General features: G+C 42.4%; 1 protein-coding gene across 1 annotated transcript in view; it reads left to right on the forward strand.

The window, feature by feature from the left end:
* Window positions 1–3,371: 3,371 nt before the first annotated feature.
* LOC139410279 (LIM homeobox transcription factor 1, alpha) overlaps window positions 3,372–23,428 on the forward strand; it is a 28,223-nt gene continuing 8,166 nt past the window's right edge. The window contains exons 1-5 of the mRNA XM_071155764.1: window positions 3,372–3,402; window positions 3,862–4,039; window positions 21,318–21,535; window positions 21,930–22,129; window positions 22,789–22,866. Coding sequence (XP_071011865.1) covers window positions 3,372–3,402; window positions 3,862–4,039; window positions 21,318–21,535; window positions 21,930–22,129; window positions 22,789–22,866 — 705 coding nt within the window. The remainder of the gene's footprint in view (window positions 3,403–3,861; window positions 4,040–21,317; window positions 21,536–21,929; window positions 22,130–22,788; window positions 22,867–23,428) is intronic.

Raw genomic sequence — 23,428 nt, forward strand, 5'->3', positions numbered from 1 at the left:
TAATTCCAAACGAACCGATAACTCGTCCTTCCCATTCACAATTAGAGACAATCAGATTTCTTCATCAACATCATCCCTTAAATTAACAATTGACTGGACTGGACTGATTCAAGTCAAATAAACCCAGTCCCTCTTAAGAAATGAAGACAAGCATCTCAATTTGCAGGAGCTGAAAGAAAGCTGAACCCCCCCCCCCCCCCTTAGCCTGAGAACTGTAGAGGAATTCTAGCTTTGGGTATGGAGTGCCTGAAGGGAGAAATGGCACGCAGTTACACCCAGGGAGACAGATATGGGACATGCAGATCAAACACAGCAAAAGCCTCAATAGTACTACGTTGTTTTATTTTCATTAAAGACCCTGAAGAATGACACAATATACAAGAGTTATTGTATATGCATGCTGTCTGTCCATTCTAATTTGAATACAGGACATGTGGGAAACTATTCTAGCACACAAACACAACAAGCGTAGAACAGAGCAGTGAGACATACAATGTAAGGAGAGAGAGAGAGAGAGAGAGAGAGAGAGAGAGAGAGAGAGAGAGAGAAGGGAAATAGATACCATAGTCTCATAAAGTAAACTGATTGTAAAGAACATAGAGGTTTCCATCCTTTGGACACAGTGCGTCTGTTAGGAGAGACACTAAAAAGAAAAGGGTTATGTGAATACCCTTGTAGAACAATGGGACCCACAGAGTAGGAGAGAGTGAGGTTGAGCCCAGAGAAAAGGATTGAGGAGGGGCTATAGGTGGGCTTTCCTTCTGAGTGGCTTTCGGCGTGTTTAGGTTGGGCAGGTTGCCTGTGCTGACTGGGTTGCCTGCGTTCTCTGTGTTGTTGGCTGTGCCTCTATGGAAGCCACTGCGCTCACAGCCCACTGGCTGTCTGTCACTGGCCACTACAGTCATGCTGCCTAGAGACCTAGCTAGTCTGGAGCGGCACAGGGAGCTGGCATAGAGGAGGGAAGGGGTTAATTCAGTCAACAAGGAACCACATGAATCAGCCTATAAGGCACTTTGACTATTAATATGCCTGCATGGAGATTTGCTCATGAAACATCCTACAAGGCAGCATCTAAATGTATCCGCTTCTGAGGCTGCTATTGAATCTTATCAAGGTCTGAGGCTTAAAGCTAATCTGATCAGCCTGTCAGGAATAGAGCTCTGTAAATGTAAATAGTATCCACAAAACATAAAGTGTCCCTTATAATTATAAACATATCAGTTACGCAAGATAACAACTAGCATAGATAACTAGCTAGCTAGCTAACAAGACTGCCTAGCTAACTATTGTTCATCTACAACAAATCAGTCTGATATAATATCAGTGATATATGATTATAAAGTTTCCTTAATTTTTAAAGATGCTAGTCATATTACATTTTTTTCCCTTTAGCTTTCTGGCTTTGTTTGAATGTGGCTCTATGGCTCGTTGTTCCTTGCATGTGATTGGCACTGGTCTTGGGGGGGCTGCATGCCTGGGAGACAGGGCTGCCTGTCAGGCGCTGTTCACGGCTTAAATGCCATACGCGTGTTCTCAGCTGTAGAAGCTGACAATGTGCTGTGTTTTGTATTTAAACGATAGAGGAAGGCGTCCAATATAAACGAATATATTATGCAAAGAACAGAGGAATGTATAAAGAACAGAATCCTCCGAATTAAGTTGAACGTGGGTGAGATGTGACTGGGAAAGCTTCCGTGATCCTGGTCTCACCACCACCGGTGGGACTCCGGGATGGCTGGCAGGCGAGGTGATACACCCGGCCGGGCCACTGGTGAGCGTTGCCTCTAGGCTACCTGTCGAATTCAGGCGATTATCTACATTTCTCCAGCTTCGTTTTTGGACGATTTTTATTGTCGATACTGAATTTTGTATGCTCACATTGTAGTAGAATGGAAATATGCGATGATTTCTATGTGACCCCTTTGGCCCAAGGAACAAATGTAGCTATTATTCTTTTTAACCATTATTGTTTCGTTTTCATTTCCCGAGAATAGCGATTACATGGGATGAAAATAAAAAAAACCAGCCTAATAATGTAAATTAGCCCATAAATAATGTTTGTAGCCTGCATCAAGATAATCAAATGGTATCCTAATTTATTAAGATAAGTTTTAGCCTAGGCTACATTTAAATGATTGAGTAGCCTTAAAACAAGAAGCAAACTGCAAGACATACCACCGCGTTTTGAGAAATATTTTCCAATCGAAAAGTAGACCTGAAAGGACAATATTGAACAGCTTTAGGCTTATAGGTTCAATCTTCAATATCAAATATAATTTTAGATGACAAATGTGTCACCGTAAATGAATCAAATGTCCTGAATAAGCATAATACATGGGTGATGTTATAAGTCAATAGTTTTTATTTTATATTCTGTTTTGTAAAATTATCATTTTATTCTAGTTTCACATACGCATTAGGCGTTTTGTTTTTTAATGAAAGTAAGTCATGTATAGTCTTTAAGCTTTTTGAGGTGTGCTGGTATTAACTTCGTATAACATACTGCTGTGAGGAACTTGCCAGGGTGCGCATGGAGTCTGAGACGGAGATGGGGGTCGAAGGAAAAGTGATGGAGAGAGAGCGAACACTAACACTGTGTAGGTGCTTTATTAAACGCACCTCTCTCTCTCTCTGTCCCTCTCTCTCTCTCTCTGTCTCTCTGTCTGTCTTTCTGTCTCCTTCTGTCTCTCTGTCTCGGACTAATAGGTGAATTGATAGATAAATGCTCAATAACGAGGAGCAGCACTAAAGAAGAGGAATTGGAAACGCTCGAGTCGGCTGGGAAAGTTTTCTTCCGTATTCTTCATCCAACTCGACCAGGGCATCAATCCAGAAGAGATAAGAATGGAATATATCAGAAAATAGATTCTAAAATATCGACATAAACAGAAAAACATCCTGGTAATGTCAAATGCTTTATTTTTATTTAACCTATTTGATTTCTATTTCCGGGTGTATTCCAGTTTTCATATGCAGTCTATACACACCGTTCACATTGGTTTACATATATATTTATATTTCGGACACTGACTTGCTCGTTTTTGTCATTGCTCACTCTAATATGTCTTCATTTCTTGTTCATAACGTTTGGATTATGTGTGTATTATATTGCTAGATATTGCTGCATTGTTGAAGCTGGAAATATAACCATTTCACAGCGCTTGAGATAACATCTGCAAGACTGTGTATACATACGACCAATAGGCCTAAACGTTGATTTGATTTGAGTTCGACCTATGAACTCAACAGCAATTTTTTTTTATTTTATTAAATAAAACTCAATCAATGATTGACATCTCAAGAAGGATATATATATAATTCCACAAGGCTTACAATTATGTTCTCCTCGCAGAACTTTGTTGGATGAAACTATGGGGGAAGGATATCCTGCATCTGTCCTTGGTGAGTATAGGCAACTACGGAATTGAATAGGTTTAACAAAAAAACTAGCAATAATAAAAATCACTTTAAAAACATTGCATGCATGACTTTTAAATATATATATTTTTTGTTAAAATCGACTTATTAAAAACGACTTGTTAAAATAGACTGCAATTATCACGTCCATAAAATATTTTTGCAGCAAAGTTGTGACGCATATATATTTTTACAGCCGGTCACTGTAGATCATATTTACATGTTTAATGTTTAAATTACGTATTTGTTGAGCCTAATATGTATTCTATCCTAGAAAATTGTGAGTCAACATTTATATTGCAATTGATTAAATATATAATGCTTTAGGTTTTAGTCTTTTTAAATAATTACTGATTCAACACTACACATATTTCGATATAATAAACATCAGGATTTTATGTTGGACTAATTATCCAAACGTTATTGTCTTATTTTCTGGGGTAGATTTGACACCGACCGTGTGTGTGGGATGCCACCGCCTCATCCATGACAAGTACCTGCTTAGCGTCATCGATGGCCTATGGCATGAGCAATGCGTCCGGTGCGTGGCGTGTGGCGATCCGCTCCAGAACACGTGCTTTCTCCGGGACCAGAAATTTTACTGCAAGCGCGACTATACCAAGTAAGTGTTGGTTTAGATTTAATCACCGTGCGGGGAAAGGTTGATATCTCATCATGATCGAAAAGTTTCTCTTTTTTTAAATCTGGAGTATGGCATGGCCCTAGGTCTACTTGGTTTGTTCAAAACAAGTCGAATTTCCACATAGGTCTACATAAAAATAAAAATACAATTTAGAGGAATATAATTGTAACTTTGTTTTATTGCCATTTTTTGTTTGTCATTTGTTTCCATAATATAACATGATCACATAGACTACTTCTCCTTTAACAAAACATTCCCCTTTTTGCTTTGAACACCGATGTTCTTCAATAGTTTATGTGGCCTCTAACGGATGTCTTCCCAGGTCCGTAGGAATGTGTTGAAGCTAGAAACAGAGCTTGGGGGATAGGGACCGGGCAGGGGATTCCACCCCCTAAAGACAGTCTCTTATCGCTATTGTTCTCTTAGGAGCCAGTAGCCCAGTGAGGTGGGCTAGGGGTTAGGGATGTGGAGGGGTGAGGAGGGGTGTGGAGGGTGAGGAGGGGTGAGGAGGGATGTGGAGGGGTGAGGAGGGTGAAGAGGGGTGAGGAGGGGTGTGGAGGGTGAGGAGTAGTGTGGAGGGTGAGGAGGGGTGAGGAGGGTGAGGAGGGTGAGGAGGGGTGAGGAGGGTGAGAGGGGTTGAGGGTATATGATGAGGGGTGTGAAGCGTAGGGGGGTGAAGGGTGTGGAGGTGTGAAGGGGGAGAAGGGTGAATGGTGTGGAGGGTGAAGGGTGAAGGATGAGGGGTTTGAGGGGGATGGGTGTGCTACTGTTCTTGTGCATTGTGGCTAAAGCATTAAATGCCAGTTACATTTATTCAATTTTTCAGATAAGAGAATGTCTGCAGAGAGATAGATACTGTAAATATATAATGTTGATAGATAATGTAGATAGATACTGGGGATAGATACTGTAGATATATAATGTTGATAGATAATGTAGATAGATACTGGGGATAGATACTGGGGATAGATACTGTAGATATATCATGTTGATAGATAATGTAGATAGATACTTGGGATAGATACTGTAGATATATAATGTAGCTAGATAATGTAGATAGATACTGGGTATAGATAGTGTAGATATATAATGTAGATAGATACTGGGGATAGATACTGTAGATAGATACTGGGGATAGATACTGTAAATATATAATGTTGATAGATAATGTAGATAGATACTGTAGATATATAATGTAGAAATGTAGATAGATACTGGGTTTAGATAATGTAGATAGATCATGTAGATAGATCATGTAGATAGATACTGGGTATAGATACTGTAGATATATAATGTAGATAGATACTTGGGATAGATACTGTAGATATATAATGTAGATCGATACTGGGTATAGATACTGTAGATATATAATGTAGATAGATACTGGGTATAGATACGGTAGATATATAATGTAGATAGATACTGGGGATAGATACTGTAGATATATAATTTAGAAATGTAGATAGATACTGGGTATAGATAATGTAGATAGATCATGTAGATAGATCATGTAGATAGATACTGGGTATAGATACTGTAGATATATAATGTAGATAGATACTGGGTATAGGTACGGTAGATATATAATGTAGATCGATACTGGGTATAGATACGGTAGATATATAATGTAGATAGATACTGGGTATACATACTGTAGATATATAATGTAGATCGATACTGGGTATAGATACTGTAGATATATAATGTAGATAGATACTGGGTATAGATACGGTATATATATAATGTAGATCGATACTGGGTATAGATACGGTAGATATATAATGTAGATAGATACTGGGTATACATACTGTAGATATATAATGTAGATAGATACTGGATATAGATACGGTAGATATATAATGTAGATCGATACTGGGTATAGATACGGTATATATATAATGTAGATCGATACTGGGTATAGATACTGTAGATATATAATGTAGATAGATACTGGTATAGATACGGTATATATATAATGTAGATCGATACTGGGTATAGATACGGTAGATATATAATGTAGATAGATACTGGGTATATATACTGTAGATATATAATGTAGATCGATACTGGGTATACATACTGTAGATATATAATGTAGATCGATACTGGGTATACATACTGTAGATATATAATGTAGATCGATACTGGGTATAGATACTGTAGATATATAATGTAGATCGATACTGGGTATAGATACGGTAGATATATAATGTAGATAGATACTGGGTATACATACTGTAGATATATAATGTAGATAGATACTGGGTATAGATACTGTAGATAGATACTGGGGATAGATACTGTAAATATATAATGTAGATAGATAATGTAGATAGATACTGGGTATAGATTCTGTAGATATATAATGTAGATAGATAATGTAGATAGATACTGGGTATAGATACTGTAGATATATAATGTAGATAGATACTGGGTATAGATACTGTAGATATATAATGTAGATCGATACTGGGTATAGATACGGTAGATATATAATGTAGATAGATACTGGGTATAGATACGGTAGATATATAATGTAGATCGATACTGGGTATAGATACGGTAGATATATAATGTAGATCGATACTGGGTATAGATTCTGTAGATATATAATGTAGATCGATACTGGGTATAGATACTGTAGATATATAATGTAGATAGATACTGGGTATAGATTCTGTAGATATATAATGTAGATAGATACTGGGTATAGATACTGTAGATATATAATGTAGATATATACTGGGTATAGATACTGTAGATAGATACTGGGGATAGATACTGTAAATATATAATGTAGATAGATACTGGGTATAGATTCTGTAGATATATAATGTAGATAGATAATGTAGATAGATACTGGGTATAGATACAGTAGATATATAATGTAGATAGATACTGGGTATAGATACTGTAGATATATAATGTAGATCGATACTGGGTATAGATACGGTAGATATATAATGTAGATAGATACTGGGTATAGATACGGTAGATATATAATGTAGATCGATACTGGGTATAGATACGGTAGATATATAATGTAGATCGATACTGGGTATAGATACGGTAGATATATAATGTAGATCGATACTGGGTATAGATTCTGTAGATATATAATGTAGATCGATACTGGGTATAGATACGGTAGATATATAATGTAGATCGATACTGGGTATAGATACTGTAGATATATAATGTAGATCGATACTGGGTATAGATACTGTAGATATATAATGTAGATCGATACTGGGTATAGATACGGTAGATATATAATGTAGATCGATACTGGGTATAGATACTGTCAGATAAGAGAATGTTAGCAATTCCATGTCAGTAAAGGAACAAACCCAGTTTCACTCACGTAGACTTCGTGTCCATAGATAAGAACAGGGGAATGTGAAATTATAAGAGTTCAGTATAGCTGAAATTCAGTAGAGCTGCACCTGGAGCCACGATGGCACCTGTCAGGCCCGCTGCACTCTGTACACCCACCCGGCTTTCACAGCCTGCCTGCATCCCAAGCTTTGTCCTTGACATGTCGGAGTGTGTGTCGGAGTGTGTGTCGGAGTGTGCGTCGGAGTGTGCGTCGGAGTGTGCGTCGGAGTGTGTGTCGGAGTGTGTGTCGGAGTGTGCGTCGGAGTGTGCGTCGGAGTGTGCGTCGGAGTGTGTGTCGGAGTGTGTGTCGGAGTGTGTGTCGGAGTGTGTGTCGGAGTGTGCGTCGGAGTGTGCGTCGGAGTGTGTGTGTGCCAATAAACATTTGGGAAGAGGTTTGGAGAAATGTTTAATTTCACTGATGACATTTCTTTAGTCTATTTGTGGTGTGTCAGGGTCTTCTCTCTCTGTGTTACTACTGTATGTCAGGGTCTTCTCTCTCTGTGTTACTACTGTATGTCAGGGTCTTCTCTCTCTGTGTTACTACTGTATGTCAGGGTCTTCTCTCTCTGTGTTACATACTACTTACTGTATGTCAGGGTCTTCTCTCTGTGTTACTACTGTATGTCAGGGTCTTCTCTCTGTGTTACTACTGTATGTCAGGGTCTTCTCTCTCTGTGTTACTACTGTATGTCAGGGTCTTCTCTCTGTGTTACTACTGTATGTCAGGGTCTTCTCTCTCTGTGTTACTACTGTATGTCAGGGTCTTCTCTCTCTGTGTTACTACTGTATGTCAGGGTCTTCTCTCTCTGTGTTACTACTGTATGTCAGGGTCTTATCTCTCTGTGTTACTACTGTATGTCAGGGTCTTCTCTCTCTGTGTTACTACTGTATGTCAGGGTCTTCTCTCTCTGTGTTACTACTGTATGTCAGGGTCTTCTCTCTCTGTGTTACTACTGTATGTCAGGGTCTTCTCTCTCTGTGTTACATACTACTTACTGTATGTCAGGGTCTTCTCTCTCTGTGTTACTACTGTATGTCAGGGTCTTCTCTCTGTGTTACTACTGTATGTCAGGGTCTTCACTCTGTGTTACTACTGTATGTCAGGGTCTTCTCTCTCTGTGTTACTACTGTATGTCAGGGTCTTCTCTCAGTGTTACTACTGTATGTCAGGGTTTTCTCTCTCTGTGTTACTACTGTATGTCAGGGTCTTCTCTCTCTGTGTTACTACTGTATGTCAGGGTCTTCTCTCTGTGTTACTACTGTATGTCAGGGTCTTCTCTCTCTGTGTTACATACTACTTACTGTATGTCAGGGTCTTCTCTCTCTGTGTTACTACTGTATGTCAGGGTCTTCTCTCTGTGTTACTACTGTATGTCAGGGTCCTCTCTCTCTGTGTTACTACTGTATGTCAGGGTCTTCTCTCTCTGTGTTACATACTACTTACTGTATGTCAGGGTCTTCTCTCTGTGTTACTACTGTATGTCAGGGTCTTCTCTCTCTGTGTTACTACTGTATGTCAGGGTCTTCTCTCTGTGTTACTACTGTATGTCAGGGTCTTCTCTCTCTGTGTTACTACTGTATGTCAGGGTCTTCTCTCTCTGTGTTACTACTGTATGTCAGGGTCTTCTCTCTCTGTGTTACTACTGTATGTCAGGGTCTTCTCTCTCTGTGTTACTACTGTATGTCAGGGTCTTTGTGGAGCTGTGTTGCTGCAGTAGGTCTACATGTGTAGAATAACCGAGGTACTCGCACTCAAACCATCAAAAGGAAATAAACCAAGGAGGTGAAGATGCAAAAATATATTTCATTTAATCAATGCTTGAAATAAAAACAAAAAGTTCATGCTAAATAGTTCTGAATAAAAAAAAAGGAGAATGTGGATAGATACTGTAGATAGTTACTGTAGATAGATACTGTAGATAGTTACTGTAGATAGTTACTGTAGATAGTTACTGTAGATAGTTACTGTAGATAGATACTGTAGATAGTTACTGTAGATAGATACTGTAGATAGTTACTGTAGATAGATACTGTAGATAGTTACTGTAGATAGTTACTGTAGATAGTTACTGTAGATAGATACTGTAGATAGTTACTGTAGATAGATACTGTAGATAGTTACTGTAGATAGTTACTGTAGATAGATACTGTAGATAGTTACTGTAGATAGTTACTGTAGATAGTTACTGTAGATAGTTACTGTAGATAGATACTGTAGATAGTTACTGTAGATAGATACTGTAGATAGATACTGTAGATAGTTACTGTAGATAGATACTGTAGATAGTTACTGTAGATAGTTACTGTAGATAGATACTATAGATATATACTGTAGATAGATAATGTAGTTGGAGAATGTAGATATATAATGCAGATAGCTACTGTAGCTAGATAGGTTGCAAGTTCAAATCCCCGAGCTGACAAGGTACAAATCTGCCGTTCTGCCCCTGAACAGGCAGTTAACCCACTGTTCCTAGGCCGTCATTGAAAATAAGAATTTGTTCTTAACTGACTTGCCTAGTTAAATAAAGGTAAAATAAAAACTCAAAAAACTGTAGATGGATTCTGTAGATAGATAATGTATAGTTACTGTAGATAGTTACTGTAGATAGATAATGTAGATAGTTACTGTAGATAGTTACTGTAGATAGATAATGTAGATAGATACTATAGATAGATAATGTAGATAGATAATGTAGATAGATACTATAGATAGTTACTGTAGATAGATAATGTAGATAGATACTATAGATAGATAATGTAGATAGATAATGTAGATAGATACTGTAGATAGATAATGTAGATAGATAATGTAGATAGTTACTGTAGATAGATAATGTAGATAGATACTATAGATAGATAATGTAGATAGATAATGTAGATAGATAATGTAGATAGTTACTGTAGCTAGATAATGTAGATAGATACTGGGGATATATGCAGAATGTATGTGTTTGTATGAAAGGGAGTGTCCAGGGAACTTGGCACGGGAGTCGCAGCTCTTGGAGAACAAGGTGACTGCAGGAGGAAGGGGCAGCATGGGCCCTGGAATGTGAGAGGAGAACACACACACACACACACACACACACACACACACAGCGCGATCTGGGGTAGAGCTCAACTGACACATTGTCAAAATGTGTTAAATGATCAAAACCCATCGTTGTGGCAACGGCAAGCTGGGGACAACATATGGCCCATTCAAAAGAGTCACTTACACAAACCTCCCCTCCCTAAATTCCTCCCAAAACACACACACACACACACACGCACGCGCACGCACGCACGCACGCACACACTCACACACACACACACACAAACTATATCTCACACCTAAACTAGAGCCAAGCCCAAACAGAGGCAGCGTACATTATTTCTGAACAATTTAGTGATGGCCTCTCTGCCAAGCGACGAGACTGGAAACATCACACTCATTTACTCCTTCTCAGTGACAGTGCATTGAAATTAAATCCCCTTGCAGCGTTGGCTATGGCTCTGGTTGGTGCTATTGGCTGGTACTCTGAAGGCTAACACACCAACACATCCCATATTCTGACCAAGCTGTGATCTCTTTGCTGTTTGGGATGTTTCCTGAGCCATAAAGATCCTAAAAAAAAGGACCACAGAGTTTAATGACAACAGAAAGACAGTTGGCATGTACAGAAAGGGCTGGAGGTAGTGGCGTGGCACAGTTTTGCACCCCCCCCCCATGGGGCTGAGGGAAAAATATGGAGTTTTTTTTAGACAATCTCAAGCTGTTTTACACATTTTGCCAAAGGAGCTAGCTGAGGAGAGAGGGAGGAGAGAGGGAGGTGAGAGGGAGGAGAGAGGGAGGTGAGAGGGAGGTGAGAGGGAGGAGGAGGGAGGTGGAGGGAGGAGAGAGGGAGGTGGAGGGAGGTGGAGGGAGGAGAGAGGGAGGTGGAGAGAGGTAGAGGGAGGAGAGAGGGAGGTGAGAGGGAGGAGGAGGGAGGTGGAGGGAGGAGAGAGGGAGGTGAGAGGGAGGTGGAGGGAGGTGGAGGGAGGAGAAAGGGAGGTGAGAGGGAGGTGGAGGGAGGAGAGAGGGAGGTGGAGGGAGGAGAGAGGGAGGTAGAGGGAGGTGAGAGGGAGGAGAGAGGGAGGAGAGAGGGAGGTGGAGAGAAGGAGGAGAGAGGGAGGTGAGAGGGAGGAGAGAGGGAGGTGAGAGGGAGGAGAGAGGGAGGAGAGAGGGTGGTGAGAGGGAGGAGAGAAAGAGGGGAGAGGGAGGTGAGAGGGAGGTGGAGAGAGGGAGGAGAGAGGGAGGAGAGAGGGAGGTGAGAGGGAGGATAGATGGAGGTGGAGAGAGGGAGGTGAGAGGGAGGAGAGAGGGAGGAGAGAGGGAGGATAGATGGTGGAGAGAGGGAGGTGAGAGGGAGGAGAGAGTGAGGAGAGAGGGAGGTGAGAGGGAGGAGAGAGGGAGGAGAGAGGGAGGAGAGAGGGAGGAGAGAGGGAGGTGAGAGGGAGGAGAGAGAGAGGAGAGAGGGAGGAGAGAGGGAGGAGAGAGGGAGGTGAGAGGGAGGAGAGAGGGAGGAGAGAGGGAGGTGAGAGGGAGGTGAGAGGGAGGAGAGAGGGAGGTGAGAGGGAGGTGAGATGGAGGAGAGAGGGAGGAGAGAGGGAGGGAGGATAGAGGGAGGTGGAGAGAGGGAGGAGAGAGGGAGGTGAGAGGGAGGAGAGAGGGAGGAGAGAGGGAGGTGAGAGGGAGGAGAGAGGGAGCAGTAAAGAGCCATATGTTGGTGGGGAAGAGGGATTCTGACAGGAGAGGCGATGGGTTTAGGGTGTGAAACCTTTTAGGGACGGTGCGAGGTGAGAGGGAGGAGAGTGGGAGGGAGGAGAGAGGGAGGAGAGAGGGAGGAGAGAGGGAGGTGAGAGGGAGGAGAGAGGGAGGTGGAGGGAGGAGAGAGAGAACAGTAAAGAGCCATATGTTGGTGGGGAAGAGGGATTCTGACAGGAGAGGCGATGGGTTAGGGTGTGAAACCTTTTAGGGACGGTGCGAGGTGAGAGGGAGGAGAGTGGGAGGGAGGAGAGAGGGAGGTGAGAGGGAGGAGAGAGGGAGGAGAGAGGGAGGTGAGAGGGAGGAGAGAGAGAGCAGTAAAGAGCCATATGTTGGTGGGGAAGAGGGATTCTGACAGGAGAGGCGATGGGTTTAGGGTGTGAAACCTTTTAGGGACGGTGCCCACTATGAGGGGGCCATTCCGTGCGTTGGCATCTGGATAGCCCCGTGCCCAGGTGCCTAGGTGCCCAATGGGATGACGCCCATTCGACCGTGAGATATCTGACCTGACCAATTAGCAGGGGGCCTCATGCCAGGTACCGCCCCCACGGCTCTGTCTCGACCAAGAAGCTGAATCTATTTCACCAGAGAAAACATCCAATCGAGGCAAACTGCGCCACTCTGTCTTAGTGTCTGTACCCGTGTCATACTCTTTTTGTCCAGACAGCATCAGATACATGGGCTACACATACTGAGACAGAGGGGCGCTGTTTTGCTGGCTTGGATGCTTTCTCCGGTGAGATTGAGGAGTTGCTATAAATGATCAATATATTCAGATACAACCTATCAGATCTCAGAATTTCTGGGGCAGCAACTAGGCTACTGGCCGGGCCAGGGTTCTGCTACACATCATTGTCCCTGGGCCAGTCCAGGGTTCTGCTACACATCATTGTCCCTGGCCCGGGTAAGGGTTCTGATACACATCATTGTCCCTGGTCCAACATTGTAGTTTCTGTCTGGGTCTCATCCCACCTCACCGACTGTTCTCCTATTTATTGTAATGCATACCAACCAGAACCTTGGCCTACTTGGAACTGAATGATGATGACGTGGGTTGTTTTGAACTGAATCAGGTCAAGAAGTAGCCTGATTTTCACTGTCTGCTGATGATCTGAAGACAACAATACTAATCAAAGCTGTAGAGTCAGTTGACATGGGCAGCGAAAGTTGTGACTGGTGATACAGATGAATGAAAGATAATTGATTGTATTTACAGAAAACGTTTATAGGCTAGTTTACTTGTATCTAATCTGATAGATGGCCTGATAGATTAGGTTGGGTGTACAGTAGAGTACAGTTCAGTTAGCAGGTAGATTAGGTTGGGTGTACAGTATAGTTCAGTTAGCAGGTAGATTAGGTTGGGTGTACAGTAGAGTTCAGTTAGCAGGTAGATTAGGTTGGGTGTACAGTAGAGTTCAGTTAGCAGGTAAATTAGGTTGGGTGTACAGTAGAGTTCAGTTAGCAGGTAGATTAGGTTGGGTGTACAGTAGAGTTCAGTTAGCAGGTAGATTAGGTTGGGTGTACAGTAGAGTACAGTTAGCAGGTAGATTAGGTTGGGTGTACAGTAGAGTACAGTTCAGTTAGCAGGTAGATTAGGTTGGGTGTACAGTAGAGTACAGTTAGCAGGTAGATTAGGTTGGGTGTACAGTAGAGTACAGTTAGCAGGTAGATTAGGTTGGGTGTACAGTAGAGTTCAGTTAGCAGGTAAATTAGGTTGGGTGTACAGTAGAGTACAGTTCAGTTAGCAGGTAGATTAGGTTGGGTGTACAGTAGAGTACAGTTCAGTTAGCAGGTAGATTAGGTTGGGTGTACAGTAGAGTACAGTTCAGTTAGCAGGTAGATTAGGTTGGGTGTACAGTACAGTTCAGTTAGCAGGTAGATTAGGAGTGTAGGTTGGTTTGCAGGCTGATGGTCAGACCCCAGATCTTAATCAGATCCACTGGCTCTGTGTGTGTGTGTGTGTGTGTGTGCGCGCATGTGTGTGCGTGCGCATGTGTGTGTGTGTCCACCGCGGTCTGGCTCCAGGTTCACCTGATACAGCAACAGGATCTGTCTGCATCATGCCTACTTGAGGTCTGGACTAAAAGTTAGGTTCAGGAGGAGGTAAGGCTGGGAGCGCTGGAGAACAATGGTTGGACTGAAGTCTGTCTCTGTGGATCTGGAACACAAGGAACAGAGTGACCTTCCCCCTGGGTTGAAACAGAGAGTGAGAGCTGCCTTGTGACTGATACACAGACAGTGGTCAGAGTGCACGGCCGTAACAGCATAGCGTGGAGGTTGAGAGAGAGAGAGAGAGAGAGAGAGAGAGAGAGAGAGAGAGAGAGAGAGAGAGAGAGAGAGAGAGAGAGAGAGAGAGAGAGAGAGAGAGAGAGAGAGAGAGAGAGAGAGAGAGAGAGAGAGAGAGAGAGAGAGAGAGAGAGAGAGAGAGAGAGAGAGAGAGAGAGAGAGAGAGAGGGAGAGAGAGGGAGAGCGAGAGAGAGCGAGAGAGAGCGAGAGAGAGCGAGAGAGAGAGAGAGAGAGAGAGGTAGAGAGAGAGGGAGAGAGAGAGCGAGAGAGAGAGAGAGAGAGAGAGAGAGATGACTGTTCTCTCAGTAATGTTCTTGTCACTAGTTAATGTCTCCTTGAGTGTGTACATTTACTGTGGCCATGTTCGATTGTTCCAAGTCCTGGGGCCTCATCTATCAATATTGCATATAAATTATTCTAAAATACTACTTACAAATGGAATTTTGAATGTTCATACGGTTAGAAAAAAAGTGATATATATTAAACAACCCTACGAGTGTCATGTGCACACCGATAGGAGATAACCATTGATAAATACCAATTGTTCTCAGCCTCAGTGCTCGTGCACCACCTTGGCTATTTGCATTTCTAAACACCACTAATTAACCATATATGGTCAAAATCCAATATGTAAAGCCCGTTGTGCATTTACAACGCCATACCATGAAATACAACGGGGCAACCAAAAAAAACATTTCAGAGACTGAAATAGAGGTGCTAGTGTCAGAGATTGAGTACAACCAATCAAAAGGCTTTATTCGGATCGCTCTGTTGTGCTCACCCCCCGGCCTTCTAGCTCTGACTCTACTCATAAAATGATTTTTTTTATCAATTAGTTTGAGTTTTATAATATTTGTATTTTCTGGTGGATTAAACTGATTAAATTGCAAAAAAGGGAGAGGTTGTAATCTGAATACAGTGAGAGGTTGTAATCTGAATAAAGGGAGAGGTTGTAATCTGAATACAGTGAGAGGTTGTAATCTGAATACAGTGAGAGGTTGTAATCTGAATACAGTGAGAGGTTGTAATCTGAATAAAGGGAGAGGTTGTAATCTGAATAAAGGAGAGGTTGTAATCTGAATACAGTGAGAGGTTGTAATCTGAATACAGTGAGAGGTTGTAATCTGAATAAAGGGAGAGGTTGTAATCTGAATAAAGGAGAGGTTGTAATCTGAATAAAGGGAGAGGTTGTAATCTGAATAAAGGGAGAGGTTGTAATCTGAATACAGGGAGAGGTTGTAATCTGAATACAGGGAGAGGTTGTAATCTGAATAAAGGAGAGGTTGTAATCTGAATAAAGGGAGAGGTTGTAATCTGAATACAGGGAGAGGTTATAATCTGAATACAGGGAGAGGTTGTAATCTGAATAAAGGGAGAGGTTGTAATCTGAATACAGGGAGAGGTTGTAATCTGAATACAGGGAGAGGTTGTAATCTGAATAAAGGGAGAGGTTGTAATCTGAAAACAGGGAGAGGTTGTAATCTGAATAAAGGGAGAGGTTGTAATCTGAATACAGGGAGAGGTTGTAATCTGAATACAGGGAGAGGTTATAATCTGAATACAGGGAGAGGTTGTAATCTGAATAAAGGGAGAGGTTGTAATCTGAATACAGGGAGAGGTTGTAATCTGAATACAGGGAGAGGTTGTAATCTGAATAAAGGAGAGGTTGTAATCTGAATAAAGGGAGAGGTTGTAATCTGAATAAAGGAGAGGTTGTAATCTGAATAAAGGGACAGGTTGTAATCTGAATACAGGGAGAGGTTATAATCTGAATACAGTGAGAGGTTGTAATCTGAATAAAAAGGCCATTCTTGAACATGGGGTGAGACAGTCTTACTGATCTGCTAGAGAACCAGTTTGGATTTAAGTATAACGTTTGTATGACTGAAGCCTTCAGTGAGAGGTCTAACGCTTTAATATGTAACATGTGCCATGTTATCTGCTACAATTTAGTGTTCTGTCACACACAAGTAAATCAATGCATTTCATTGCCTGGAGAACCCATTTAACTTTAAATGGTTGCAAGTATGGCCTCCTTGTCTCTGTTGATGCTGTAAAAAATTACTTTCTATGTCTGTAGTCAGGTAGCAGGAAGGCAGCCTAGTGGTTAGAGTGTTGGGCCAGTAACTAAAAGGTTGCTGGATCGAATCCCTCTGACAAGGTAAAAATATGTCGTTCTGCCTCTGAACAAGGCATTCAACCCACTGTTCCCTGGTAGGCCGTCATTGAAAATAAGAATTTGTTCTTAACTGACTTGCCTAGTAAAATAAAACTAACAACTATCTTAAGATGAATGCACTAACTGTAAGTTGCTCTGGATAAGAGCGTCTACTAAAATATGAAATGTATGTGTTACTGTTCACGTAGCTGATTATTGCATCCAAAATATTGGCTCATCGAGGGCTATGAGATGCCCGATCTGCAAGCTCTCGCTCAAAAGTGCCCATTGCACAAAAACTTGAGTGTGGATAGCACTTGGATCTGAATGAGAATGCGTTTTGTGTGTGTTTGCCTTTTTTAAAGTAGGTCTTTAAATCCTCGCAAAAAAATCCTATAAGATTGTTGTTTTAACCATATTTGTTGAGCCAATCTGTACGTTCTGCAGAACAAGGTCCCACCGTTCTCTAAAATCTACCTCTCTCCAAACAGATCAAGTCAAGCCATCTCTCATTCCATTTCCCATTGTATCACTTATTTCATAGTGTTTACACAAGGTTTATTTTTTACCTTTATTTAACTAGGCAAGTCAATTAAGAACAAATTCTTATTTTCAATGACGGCCTAGGAACAGTGGGTTAACTGCCTGTTCAGGGGCAGAACGACAGATTTGTACCTTGTCAGCTCAGGGGTTTGAACTTGCAACCTTCTGGTTACTAGCCCAACGCTCTAACCACTAGGCTACGCTGCCGCCTCTACACTCTAACCACTAGGCTACCCTGCCGCCTCTACACTCTAACCACTAGGCTACCCTGCCGTTTCACTTTCACCTCTAGTTTAACAAATGACTGTAATCGATATGGATTATTGATCGTACCAAATGCAATGATGTAGTAAAATTATATAGCATGTCAATCAGGAAATGCCTATGCTTGACAGGAAATGACTATGCTTGACAGGAAATGCCTATACTTGACAAGCAGTTCCCCCTTTTCCACCACTTGGCCCTGTGCATACGCATGGTCGTGGCGTACATTTACTCACGCTCTCAAACGTTCATATGGATAAATCTCACAATTTGTGCGGAAATTATCCAACGCATTGGTTTAAGTACAGATTGTGCCAATGCATGATTGATAAATTAGGCCCTTGGTGCTTTTACAGTATTTCATGTCCAACACATTTTCTTTCTTGCTCGGAAAACTTGGGGGGCCAAATAAAAAACACCCGTGGGCCAAATCCGGCCCGTAGGCCGCCAGTTGGGGAACCATGCCATAGGTGCTGTCTTGGCAAAAACGAGTGCACATACCAAAGACATTAAGGGTTGGCAGACAGCTTGGGTCGGTCTCCTCATGGGCTCCTTAGAATAAGCTTGACCGTTTCCCCGGCAACCCCACAGCAACACCAATAGGTCTCAGCAATGCAGGGCTTTGGGATGTTGCTGTTTACCACCACTGTTTTCCACTGTGACATTTTAACCTCTGTGTCTGAGTGTCTCTTTTGTTTTTGTGTGAAAACATGATTCTTGGAGGTCATACTTGGGGGTTATATGTTGTTGGTTCGTAACAGTAAACAACATGTTCAATTCAGGGCTACCTCTTGTTCCAACAAGAACATACTGTGTAGGCAAATATCAATAGGAGATACCCAGTAAGCAAAATTACGTTGAAAATACATATTCTCCAGATGTTGTAATTAGGTTAATTTTCGGTTCTGAATTAAAGTTGAAAATGAGTATTTTCCGGACACTGTATGGACAATTAAAAAACATATTTTACGAATGTTGAAAATACAGTACTAGACAAAATACAGTACTAGACAAAATACAGTACTAGACAAAATACAGTACTAGACAAAATACAGTACTAGACAAAATTCTTCAAAGTATCCATCCTTTGTCCTGATGAAGCTTCGCACACGCTTGGCATTCTCTCAACCAGCTTCACCTGGAAGGCTTTTCCAACAGTCTTGAAGGAGTTCCCACATACATATGTTGAGCACTTGTTGGCTGCTTTTCTTTCACTCTGCGGTCCAACTCATCTCAAACCATCCCGACCATTGAGGTCGGGTGATTGTGGAGGCCAGGTCATCTGATGCAGCACGCCATCAAATCAAATAAAAAATATATATATTTGTCACTTGCACCGAAAACAACAGGTGTTGTATTCCTTACCGTGAAATGCTTACTTACATGCCCTTAAATAGAGTTAATAATATATTTACTAAATAAACAAAAGTTGAAAAAAAAATCTAATCAATCAGGTTAGTCGAGGTAATTTGTAAAGTGACTATAGATAATAAACAGTGAGTAGCAGCGGTGGGGGTCAATGTAAATAGTCAGTGTGGCCATTTGATTAGTTGAGTTGTTAAGGAGTCTTATGGCTTGGGGGTAGAAGCTGTTCAGCAGTCTTATGGCTTGGAGGTAGAAGCTGTTAAGGAGTTTTATGGCTTGGCTGTAGAAGCTGTTAAGGAGCCTTTACCAAATAGGGCTATCTTCTGTATACCACCCCTACCTTGTCACAACACAACTGATTGGCTCAAACGCATTAAGAAGGAAAGAAATTCCACCAATTAACTCTTAACAAGGCACACCTGTTAATTGAAATGCATTCCAGGTGACTACCTCATGAAGCTGGTTGAGAGAATGCCAAGAGTGTGCAAAGGTGTCATCAAGGCAAAGGTTGGCTACTTTGAAGAATCTCAAATATAAAATATATTTTGATTAGTTTTATACCTTTTTGGTTACTACATGATTCCATATGTGTTATTTCATAGTTTTGATGTCTTCACTATTATTATACAATGTAGAAAATAGTAAAAATAAAGAAAAACCCTGTAATGAGTGTGTCCAGACTTTTGACTGGTACTGTACTTGTTATTTTGGTCATAGTTTTTTGGGGGCCAGATTTCAACTGTATATACATTAACTTATATCTACATGTCAATGAAGAAAGCATTATATCACATTCAATATTTTGAATTCCACTTAAAATAAGACAATGGATCTAACTGTAGATATTCACATGCACCCATAATCTATGTTTGGTTCAGATTTGGTCCTACCTTGATTTCAACTTTCACAGATGTTTGGTCTGGACTGGACTTCATTTTAACCAATAATCTTAACCAATCACAGACGTCTATGTCTGGTTCAGATTTGGTCCGTACGCCTTGGCTTTGATTTCAACATCCACAGATGTTGTTTTTTGGTCCGGTTCGGACTGGTCTTATTTAAAGAGACAAAAACACACCATCCACTTCCCTAGCAAATAGACAAAAACATAGCATCCACTTCCCTAGCAAAGAGACAAAAACATAGCATCCACTTCCCTAGCAAATAGACAAAAACATAGCATCCACTTCCCTAGCAAAGAGACAAAAACATGGCATCCACTTCCCTAGCAAATAGACAAAAACATAGCATCCACTTCCCTAGCAAATAGACAAAAACACACCATCCACTTCCCTAGCAAAGAGACAAAAACATAGCATCCACTTCCCTAGCAAAGAGACAAAAACATAGCATCCACTTCCCTAGCAAATAGACAAAAACACACCATCCACTTCCCTAGCAAAGAGACAAAAACATAGCATCCACTTCCCTAGCAAAGAGACAAAAACATAGCATCCACTTCCCTAGCAAATAGACAAAAACACACCATCCACTTCCCTAGCAAAGAGACAAAAACATAGCATCCACTTCCCTAGCAAAGAGACAAAAACATAGCATCCACTTCCCTAGCAAAGGGACAAAAACATAGCATCCACTTCCCTAGCAAAGGGACAAAAAACGAGTCATCTTCTCATGTTTCCATGGAGACGCCACTGGTGTGACCCTTGGTTCTATGAAGTCAGAAAACAACCCCCAGGTCCAAACTGATGACGCACCATCCTGGTTGACAGACCCAAACTGCTGTGGCTGCCAGAAAGCAGAGTAATACGTCTGCTGATTCGGGTCTGGCTCTTCTTTAGTTCCTCTCAGGTTAAGCAGACTTAGGGATAATTCCCGGGACCGCCAGTCCCAGCCTCTCCCACCAGGAGTCCTGATTCCCCCCCCCCCTGGCTGGAGCCATGGCATGCGGAGCGCCTTTCTACCTCTTCCCGGGGGCGCGGCCTCGGACACGGCAGCCGTGGTAACAGTCTCCGAGGCTGAGCCCCCAGTGCTGGTTGCCAGGCGCTAAGATGCACACTCGCCACTCTGGGGGTATTTGTCTGAGTGTCTGAGGGAGAGGGGGAGAAGGAGGAGGCATGTAAGCTGGCAGTCTTGATTGACTGAACGACTCAGCAACATTCCAGTAACCTCTGAGAGCTCGTCTAGAGAAGTTGTGTCTGGGAAGCGTGGTGTGTTGAACCATTATTTGGGGTAGAGGAGCTGTCACTCAAGCAGTGTACCAGAGCAGTAGAGACAGAAAAAGTGCTCAATACAAAAGTCATTACATAGCAATGCTCGTTGAAAGTGAAACTTAGATTATGTTGAAACCTAGAAACCTAGATTGTTTAAACTTGTTTAGGTTTAAACTCTCTCTCTCCCCCTCTCTCACTCTCTCTCTCTCTCTCTCTCTCTCTCTCTCTCTCTCTCTCTCTCTCTCTCTCTCTCCCCCTCTCTCTCTCACTCTCTCTCTCTCTCTCTCTCTCTCTCTCTCTCTCCAGTCTGTTTGCAGTGAGGTGTGGTGGCTGTGCAGAGGCCATCTCCCCTGCAGAGCTGGTGATGCATGCTGGAGCTGCAGTGTTCCACCTGGCCTGTTTCAGCTGCAGTCTGTGTTCCTGTCTTCTGCGGCCTGGAGACTGCTGTGTCCTCAGGGAAGGACGGTTGCTCTGTGCTAGAGACTACAACCAGGAAGTGGACAGACCCACCTCATCAGACTCAGGTACACGTTCTGTGTGTGTGTGTGTGTGTGTGTGTGTGTGTCTGTGTCTGTGTCTGTGTGTGTGTGTGTGTGTGTGTGTGTGTGTGTGTCTGTGTCTGTGTCTGTGTCTGTGTCTGTGTCTGTGTGTGTGTGTGTGTGTGTGTGTGTGTGTGTGTGTGTGTGTGTGTGTGTGTGTGTGTGTGTTTGTTTGTGTGTGTGTGTGTGTGTGTGTGTGTGTGTGTGTGTGTGTGTGTGTGTGTGTGTGTGTGTGTGTGTGTGTGTGTGTGTGTGTGTGTGTGTGTGTGTGTGTGTGTGTGTGTGTGTGTGCATGTGTGTGCATGTGTGTGCATGTGTGTGTGTGTGTCTCAGAATGGTTCTATATGTTTTTTTTTCTCCATTTGTCCTGTCTTGGCAGGTGAAAGTGATGATGAGGAGGAGGAGGAGGAGGAGGAGGAGAAAGGGGATGAGGGCAGTGTGAAGGCTTCAGGCAGACGTGGCGGCGAAGCAGACGACCCTGAACACAAACGACCCAAACGTCCACGCACTATTCTGACCACCCACCAGAGACGGGCCTTCAAAGCATCCTTCGAAGTCTCCTCCAAGCCCTGCCGGAAGGTAGGGCATAGGTGTACACCAAAGGGCTCATAAAGAGAAGAGGTGGTGTAGTTTGCACTTTAAAGGATCCTCAATCAGAATACTCTCCAACAGCTGATTATTGTCTTCATCACAAGGGTCTGAGGTTTGATAGCTATAGTTATTACGCTGTACTGATAAGAGTTGTCATGAAAGTGTCCTTATATTAGGATATGTAGACTACAAGGGTCATATCACGTTTACTTCCTCTCTCTTCTCTCCCTCTGTCCTTCCCTTTCTCTGTCCCCCCCTCTTCTGTCCCTCTGTCCTTCCCTTTCTCTGTCGCACTCCTCTTCCCTCCCTCTGTCCCTCCCTTCTTCTCTCCCTCTGTCCCTCTTCTCTCTCTCTGTCCCTCTCCTCTTCTCTCCCTCTGTCCCTCTTCTCTCTCTCTGTCCCTCTCCTCTTCTCTCTCTCGGTCCCTCTCCTCTTCTCTCTTTCTGTCCCTCTCCTCTTCTCTCCCTCTGTCCCTCTTCTCTCTCTCTGTCCCTCTCCTCTTCTCTCTCTCTGTCCCTCTCCTCTTCTCTCTCTCTGTCCCTCTCCTCTTCTCTCCTTCTGTCCCTCTTCTCTCTCTCTGTCCCTCTCCTCTTCTCTCCCTCTGTCCCTCCCCCTCTCTTCCCTCTGTCCTTCCCTTCCTCTCCAAGGTAAGGGAGACCTTGGCAGCGGAGACCGGTCTGAGCGTGAGAGTCGTGCAGGTCTGGTTCCAAAACCAAAGAGCCAAGGTACAGTAATGTGATGCTGCCTGCACCCCCACCCCCCGCCCCCCAACACACTTGCTACCTCCCAGATACTTTCATGTGTACCACTGATAACAGAACTCTTTCGGCAGTGTGCTGTGCTGCCAACCTGGAAATCACTCCGGTTATCTCTCTATTCAGGAAACTGATGACATCTCACTCGTAGATCCTTCCAGATAAGGGCTGTATTTCCTTACAGCGGGCAGCGTGTGTGGTTTTCTGTCCATGAAATATGTCATTTTCTTTCCCCCCACTATTAATACGTTTCAACTGAGTGAACATGTTCCTATGAAGACTAGGTTTGAGAGAGAGGCTGTGGAGTGAGACGTAACTGTAGATGTAATGAAATTATATTTCTGTTTATATTGTAGATGTATTTGTAATTAAATTATATTTCTGTTTATATTGTGGATGTATTTGTAATTAAATTATATTTCTGTTTATATTGTGGATTTAACTGTAAATATGTAATTCAATTATATATCTGTTTATATTGTGGATTTAACTGTAAATATGTAATTCAATTATATATCTGTTTATATTGTGG

Source organism: Oncorhynchus clarkii, chromosome 5 (genome assembly GCF_045791955.1).
Source record: "Oncorhynchus clarkii lewisi isolate Uvic-CL-2024 chromosome 5, UVic_Ocla_1.0, whole genome shotgun sequence".
Taxonomy (NCBI): domain Eukaryota; kingdom Metazoa; phylum Chordata; class Actinopteri; order Salmoniformes; family Salmonidae; genus Oncorhynchus; species Oncorhynchus clarkii.